The sequence below is a fragment of the Athene cunicularia genome (genome assembly GCF_003259725.1).
Source record: "Athene cunicularia isolate RWA chromosome 2 unlocalized genomic scaffold, athCun1 chr2_part1, whole genome shotgun sequence".
In the NCBI taxonomy this organism is placed as follows: domain Eukaryota; kingdom Metazoa; phylum Chordata; class Aves; order Strigiformes; family Strigidae; genus Athene; species Athene cunicularia.
Window position 1 is genome coordinate 18,551,361 of NW_020799095.1, and position 8,481 is coordinate 18,559,841.

General features: G+C 40.5%; 1 protein-coding gene and 1 long non-coding RNA gene across 2 annotated transcripts in view; one reads left to right on the forward strand and one right to left on the reverse strand.

Moving 5' to 3' along the window:
- Positions 1 to 8,481, forward strand: part of LOC113476315 — a 14,858-nt gene that overhangs the window by 5,668 nt on the left and 709 nt on the right. The gene's annotated exons all lie outside the window — the stretch shown is intronic.
- On the reverse strand, positions 5,133 to 8,408 carry IL6 (interleukin 6). Its single transcript, XM_026841739.1, has 3 exons — positions 8,186 to 8,408; positions 7,804 to 7,950; positions 5,133 to 5,506 (listed from the first exon to the last, which is right to left on the reverse strand). The coding sequence occupies exons 1-3, from the start codon at positions 8,297 to 8,299 to the stop codon at positions 5,315 to 5,317; spliced, it is 453 nt and encodes a 150-aa protein (XP_026697540.1). The 5' UTR covers positions 8,300 to 8,408; the 3' UTR covers positions 5,133 to 5,314.

Genomic DNA, 8,481 nt, shown 5'->3' on the forward strand with positions numbered 1-8,481 from the left:
TGAGAAAAAGGCGTGCACATCGGAGAATGAGCCACAGATCCCCCTGGTACTTGATTGTGATGCTGAGGGAGTCTTAAGAGTTTGGTGGTTTTCTTGGTCTTAGTGTGTGGACTGGGGTTCCCCTGGTAGTAGGGTGTGAAAAATCGGTCTGGTTAGTGTCATTGCTAAACAAGGGAGAAAGAAAAAAGATACCTGGCTTTCAATATAAGTTTGTTCTCAAGAAGTTAATCTACAAACTTACTTGTTTGCTTCATAAACTTCAAGGCCTGGCCAGTTGTGAAGTAAAAATGAAGCTGATAGGAAATTTGGAACAAGTATTTAAAAATTCCTGGCATAGACACAGCTGATATATAGTAGTAACTTTATCTTATCACAGTTATAAAACAGAAGGTAGGTGCTTTTTTCCTTAATTCATCAGCAGGACTCACATTAACTTAAACTTACAGCTTTCAAACATGCAAACTCTGCAGACCAAAGGAGCGTTCATAATTTTGTCACAACAAGCCCCTGTGTTGGCAATGTATGAAATCTGTCCTTTGCTCCTTTGTGCAGCCATCTTCCAAAATGTCTGTAGGTGACAGTGCTTCTGAAGGTGTATTTTTATTGCACCATGTTGTAAGTGAAACAGTGGTCTAACTACATTGGGTTTTATGAGGAAAAAATGGTAAAACAATCTATACACCCTGGATATTTTGGGAAATATTTTGTTACAGACTTGGAATTTAAGCTATGATGATGCTGATGATGTATTTGCAAATAAAAGCTCATTACATCTCTTCCTACCGCAGGAATAGAGACCACATCCTGTTAAATGTTGTATGACTAATTTAATTTTTACAAGTGACCTCTTAATTGCAGTTTCTAAATACTTTTCCATGATGGTGTGCAGTGCAATAGCTGTTTCTTGGTTAAACTTGTGGATTACATGCATTATTTTGTGGTTATGCTTATGTTAATTCAGGATTATGGGATGGTTAAAACAGGGGATGCTTATCTGCTAAGTGGAAAAAGGTTTCTACTCTGATCAGTCCGATTAAGAAATCAGGTCCAAATTGCTATGAAAAATAAGAAGTTCAAGCAACTGCAAAGCAGGGAGCAGTTACTAGTCTGGGAAGTAACGTAAGTCTGGGTTTCCAGTTATATTCCAATTCTGTTTCTCAGGGCCTGCTTTAAACTCAGAGAGACCCCCCAAATGGTGCAATTCATGACAGTGAAACCTGAAAGCAGTCCTTTTCCAGCCAGACTGGAAGATTGCCTGTGCATCTTTCATCTCAAATGGTCTCTCTTCTAACAAATCCCATTTTCTTTTATAGTCCCAGCCCAGGTCACTGGGCTATATGATTATGAGAGATATAGGTCTTGCAATTTGAGGGATATCTTTGAAATTCATTGTATTTGTTAATGCATATTAATTTGGGATACATGGTTTCTTGTCCCTTTACATCTCTTCCCAGATTGTTAGAAGTGGAAGAGGAAACAAAAACTGCCGCTGGGCAGTAGTGATGGCATAGTAGCTAATTTTTCCCTTGTGAGCTAAGTTCAGGGAGGAAATGGTATTTTGGTGTTGGAGCCTGCAGAGATTGCATTTTCTGGGGATGAAGGGTAGGTTTTGTTTTTCCTTTTATCAAGAAGAAATTCACTGAAAGAGATCAGAAATTGTTATCTAATCATTCAACTTGAGAAGCAAGAGTTTACAAAAAGCTTTCCACCCAATATCACAAAGTTTGTAGTAATATACATATATTTGGCAGCACTTAACCATTAGGATTTGACTTTGACATGTACTAGTGTATACTTACCTTTTCACCATTTTATCTTTTAACTTGAATGCGAAAAATACCATTCGTCACAAGTAATCCTGGCAAACTTAGGGGGAAGTTTCCCATTGAGCTAAGCCAAACTAATGGCTCATTACTGCTGAAAAGTGATCCTGCTCCTCTTGCTTCACTGGTGGCATAACTCTTCCCTTTCTTGTAGCATCAGCTCTGTTTTGCCAACCTCATTTGCCGTCGGCAGAATCTGTGAAGGTATTAGAGATGTAGATGGTCTCTCTCAAGTAGCTGTTCTTTCTGCCAAAATTTAGTGTTTACATCAATACATAGACTTACGGGGCAGGGGATGATATTGCAATGCGGGAAGTGGATCTGGCTGAAATGTTTTGGGTTTTTGTAGTTTCTTACACGTCTGACAAAAAAGTATGTTTAAAAAGTAGAAAAATGATACTTCAGAGACTGTCATTGCAAAAAAAAAAAAAAAAAGTCGTTTTGCATTACAGATTACTTTAGTTTTAGGTTGCATTCTGTCTTTTAATTTTTTTTTTTTCCTCTCTTGCCTAGTGTTACGTTCACAGCACCAAGGAATATTTTGTTTCTCATTTTTAACACTGTCTCTTAATACCATGGGCTTTTTCTTGCATACTGTGGAGTGTATGCATGCTTTCTAACTTAGCTTTACCTCCTTCCTGCATTGGGAAAGCAAATTCAGGATGAAGGGAGTTAGTAATCAGTTGAGCATTCCAGAATCTCTGTGTGAGGTTAACGAGTAGAGATGCAGTGGGAACATGGGGAAGGGCTAGCTGGGATCTGTGGGGAGAGGCTGGTCCTGTACAGCAGCAGCCAAAATGTTGCTTTGCTGTGTAGTTTCCTAGAAGCAATTATTAGCAGGTCTTAGTTTTGGGGTGGGTTGTTGGGTTTTTTTGCCTTGCTCACTGAGTTAGCTCTCAGGAGGAGCTCTCCTCAATAGAAGCGGTGAGGTATTTCGTTGTTGTTAAAAGTAGCACAGTTGTTTTCGAGGATTGATTGATAAGAATTAGGAATGCTCATTTTTACTATTCTGGTTTTTTATGTGTTCGCGCTGGTCTACCAACTAAAATCGATGTGTTTATTGATTGTTGTAAAATGCTTTCTACACAACAAACTGGAAAAAGGATGATAAGTTGGTAAGTTTGAGAGGCTGCATGATGTGCTCAACAGTATTTAGTTCTCCTCTGATCATATGAATTCTCCGCTACAAGTCTTCATGTGCCACAAGCACCAATGAGTGTAGATTTCAGCAAGTGATTCTTATCCTGGGATCAGTCCCTGAAGTTGTCACAGTGAGAGCGAAACAATGTCCAGTAAAGCAGCTGCTGTGTAGAAGCACCATGAGCATTGTGGGTGGCTGTGGGGATGCTACAGGTAAAATGGTGGCAGCTCAGTGGCAGCATCAGCAATACCCTTCACTCTAGGAAGGACTTGAAAGTTGACCTCTCCTCACCCAGCATGTGGTTATCTTTGCTCAACTTCTGCATCCCCAAATGTAGTGGCATTGACATCTTCACTAGAATTGCAGACAACCTGAGTTGGCCATGAGCTGACAAATGCTGGTGGGAAGCATCGACACTGGTCTATCAGTTGCATAAGATTTCAGTACCCTGTATCTTAGATGTTTCTGGGCATTCAAGGGGGAAATCAGTGTTGACTTTGTATAGCTGCAGTGTACCTAGTAGCTCATGGTGATGTCAGGTAACCACCTGCTACTGGAAAAAGTAATACCAGGGATGCCTTTCTTTTTGGTTGGTCTGTCACTTTTTTTCCCCCCTTTATGTTCTCAAGTAGTAATAATAAAGTCCTTAAAAGGTCCCATGTGGGATCCATGTTTGGATCTCATAGCTCTTAGGGACATAATAAGGGCCAGAATGGTCTTTAATCAAATGGTCACAAAGAAAATTGCTGGGAAGGTAAGCTGTGAAAAAGCCAAACGAGGATTTCCTATGTCTCCTAGAGGATATGCCAGGACAGCTAAAGCAGGATCTTCTGTGTTGTGGGAAAAACCTTTTCACCACAGACATCTTGAAAGTGACCACCTTGGAGGCTCCTCATTCCTTCTTGAGATGTTGCACAACTCAAGACATGGGTTTTACCATATTGGGCAAAGCCATGGTTTGGTTTGTTCTGAGCCTCTGAGATGCAGGCTCTGGGTGGACTGGTCACCGTTTTGGCATTCCCAGTGGTGGAATTGTGTGGACAATCAGATCGCTCAGAGGAAGAGGAAGATTTACTGACATCCTTATCCACATTCCAGGGCTTGCCTTTCATCTTCTCATCTGCATCACTGAACCACAAGAGAGAGAGGGGGCAATTAATGTTCCACCACTTGCAGGGACAAAGCTCGAGGGGCTTCTGCTGCTTTCGTCCCTTGTATGTGCTGTGAATTCCTCAGAGTTTGGGTATATGAGGTACCTGCACAGCCACAATGGAGCAGATGATACAGCTAAGGAACGTTTTAGTGGTTTGGTTCTCAGGCAAAAGACCTGGGGTGTTTTTTCTCTCCAGTATTCAAGAATATGCATTTATGATATGTGGCCTGTCTGTGCTAGTGGAATGTAAGTGACAGAACACAAATGCATTAGATCATGAACTGTCATTGACCTCTCAGCAACAATATGTTGATTAACATCACCTAGGGACCTACGATTCTTTTTTTTTTTTTCCGTCTGCTTCTTGGGGGAGGGGGGAGAGATGTTTAATCAAATTTGGAGAATTATCTTGGCTGACAGCAGTAAGTCTAATCAGATGACAGAATTCATGTCAAAGCTGTTAATGTATAATTTTATTTGTTTAAAAGAGATTGCTTGACTTGTAAGTGGATGCTTTCACTTACAATTTTATCGAGTACTCCTTATTACATATAGGAGATTCACTGTTAATTTGTTTCTCAAGAGCAATGCTTTATCTTGTTAATTTAGTGCCATGTTCAGTGCATCTTGTTCCTTTACATCCCGTTTTAAGAATTACATGATCGAGCTGTCTCTGTATGTGTTATCTATATGCAATATATAGATAACTGACCTAATGATGTGAATAAAATTTAAATTCTTGAAAGTGGTTATTTTGATAATTGCAGGTATTAAAAATCAGATACATTAGTCTTATTTAAAGTTCAAACAGGTTATAAAGTGGGTTTTTAAATCAGCTTTTATTTGTTCTAAAAATATAAATAAGTCATAAATCTCAAATATTTAAAAAACATAAGTTATACAACAATTTTTCTGGCTTCTAAAATATTTTGTTGTTAAATACATATTAAATAAGTTGATATTCTGGATAGTACCATTAGAAATGAAATAAAATACGTCCTGTGTTTAAATTATTTCGAAATAACAAATATAAATAACTAATAAATATTTTAAATACAATAAATATGTTCCTAGAAGGAAATGAGAATGTATATAAATGCAAGCCATTGTTACTATTTCTGGTTCTTAAAACAGAACAACACTGTCATCTGCCACATGACAGATTTGTAACAAAGGATTGTGCCTGAATTAAAACATTCAGACACTGAAACTCCTGGTGTTTTTCAAATAGCGAACAGCCCTCACAGTTTTCTCCATAAATGAAGTAAAGTCTCGGAGGATGAGGTGGGTGGTGATTTTCTCTATCCAGGTCTTATCGGACTTCAGCTTTGTGCGGAGGGATTGCTGGGTAGCTGAGTCAGGGATGGTCACTTCATCGGGATTGATCACCTGTGAAAAAGACAACATTGGGGTGCCCCAGTTAAAACACTGTAATTGAGCTTGTTGGAGAGCATCTGTTTATATGTACAGTATGTTCCCGAACAGCTGCATATCCACCCTTCCTGTGCTGCGGACGATAGATCTCCCTGGGACCTCTGCTCCCCTACAGCCCTCCTTCTGTGGTGGGGTTTGAGGTACGCTGATGCCTGCTATGATTACTGCGGAAGAATCGGAGGGTCTCATCTGGTCTATACTGTTTGTTCTGGTTTGAATGCAACGTCTGGCATGGCGGTCCTACAGGCTGCACTGAGCAGATTGGTACACCTCTCCTGCTATCTGCTGACTGCGTGGTTAGTTGGGAAGACGCTGATCGTGATTTGTCCTAACCTGTACTGGGTGTTACATCCTGAGTCATAACTTAATTAGATTACACTGGCATACTCTCACATTTTGTAGTAGATTAACAGTTTCCAAAGATGTCAGACTTGTTTATCTGCTTAATTCTTACTTTCCAGGCATTTAGGCACGTGGGAGACTAAGGGTCAATGACTTTCACTGATGTGTGGGATCCTAACTGCAAGATGAGTAGAAGGAGTTATGTACTTAATGCTGAGTGACAGTGCTGGGCACCTGGTACCCAGATGCCTTTTAAGAACTTGTCCTGTGAAGTCAGTAGGTGACTTCTGAAAATGCGAGTTACCCAAATCACAGAGCTGGTTTGGAGGATTTGGGATATAGAAGTCTAACAATAAAGTATCTGCTTCATTCTGGTTTTAGGATCTCTCCTACCCTTTTACAAGTGTCAAAAGCATGTGCACCTCCTTCTGGAACATCTTTTTTTTTTGTGTGAAATTCAGTAAGATATGAATATTCTTTCTGTCCAGACTACTTGGAAATGAATTCTGATCACACATCCAGTTACTGGTATATCCAACTTCTTGCTGCATGATGTAAGAGTTTGTATCTGGATATCCAGACAGGTATCATGCTGATGGATCTACCTGACCACAAGTGACAGATTCTGTCCTTGCTCTCCTTGCCTTAAGTAGCAGATAAGCTTCTCTCATAAAGAAAAACTTCCAACCTGGAGATCAAGACTCCTCTCTTTTTCAAAAACTGTAGTTTCTACAAGTTACGGGGTTTGCTTTTGATCACTGATTTAATTCTGCCTGTTCCAATTAGCTCGATCCTACTAATTTTTTTAAAAAAGCTAGTCTCCCCCTGTTAGGAGACAAGCTTTCTGCAAACTAATTTATTAAGTTGGAAGCCAGAAGTCAGCTGTCTTATGACAGGACTATTATTCTTAGCTAGCACAGCGTGAAAAAAGTGGTTCAGCTCCCTTTCACTTAAAGAATGATAGACATAAATAAATGTTAGGAAAGGCATGGCAAACACACAACGGGATTTTCAAACACCAAAAAACACCTTGAGGGAAATAATGCCCAGAGATTTCTGCAGTCCTTCATCACCTGGGTGGTTCTTACTCAGGCAAATAGTTTCCCTGATGACAAAGGAAGTATTCATGTTAAGGGTTATTAGCATGAGTAAGAACTGCAGGAATGAAGTGAATTTTTGGAGTGTAATCTTTAAAAGCTCTCCAAAACCTAGAAAACGACTGTCAGAAACAAATAGCATTTAGCTTACCAAATCAAAAGAGAATCGGGTATTTGTATAGAAGGAAGATTATTTTTTTTCCACAATGATCACATGCAAAATGTCTTCTTTTCAATAGGCATCACCTTTTGTATAGTCAAGTTACTTATGTTCTGAATTTAACTGTCTTCCTTGCTTTTTAAGCTACTGCTATCTCAATATACCATACGGCTTGGCTTAAAAGTTTGAAGAGTTTTAAAGATTAATAATATTGTAAAAATGCTATTTATGTGGGTTTTTAAAAAAAGTTGCTTAGTTCTACTTCTCAGGGGGTTGCAACATGAGAAGGCTTGGACTGAACTGCAGTTCCACAATTAGGAACAAGCTCCCTGAAAAATCTTATTTCTTATTAGCCAGGCAGCATTAGTGCATTTGTTCATAAAACAGTGACACACGTAATTGTTGGTTCGGAAATTAGAAATAACAATAGAAAGCAGGAAGAAGAGTTGTTTCCTTAAGGAAAGAAAACAAAACGTTGTAAAACCTGTAAGTTAGTCATAAGATTAAGTATCTGAGGATAAGGAGCTATCACCTGTTTCCAGTGAGAGAAATTAAAGTGGGAAATGTTCAACTTCAGATTCCATTCTGTTTCTCTGAGTACACGTCAGTGCTAAGCCATAACAATTAGCAGAGTAAATTTAAAACCAACTCACCATCTGCCTTATGGTATGTGCCAGGTGCTCTGTACTATAACATAGCGATTCAACATTTTGCTTTTCACTAGTAAAAGTTTCTTGTATGTATTCAAGGTATGTCTGAAACGTATAAAGTCCGCTTGAGATTTTCTTCAAGCATTTATCCTGAAATAAGAGAAAGGTGAGAAAGTCACCTACAGCTCAGAAATGCCTCGGTCGCGGTATTGCGCGTACCGCGCAGGTAAGGGGATGGTGTTTATACAGAGCGCGGAGGGCTGTGCCACGCCAGAGCCAGCTGGGGCCGGCACAAATCTCGAGGTCGACTTCCCCAGCTTTTTGGAGCAGGCAGAAATTGCCCCGGGTGTATGGGATTAGACTGGAAAAGAGAGCGGTTCCTTGCCTCATCGAAGCCGGCGAGCATGCACCCATCTTCCTCCGTCACCTTGGGGAGATTGAGATTGTTCTGGACGAGCATCTCCATGCTGTTCCCGCAGATGGTAAACTTCTCGCACATCTGGGGAGAGACACCGAGAGGTTTCGTCGCACCTTGGCCGGAGGCAGCCCCCCCTGGGCTGGGGGTGAGCGTCGAGTGTGTGCGAGCCCCCCGGCCGGGCGCCAGTGTGAGTGTGTGCGAGCCCCCCAGGTGCGAGTGTCGTGTGTGAGCGTGGGGTCCCGCCCGGTACCCACCCTGTCTCT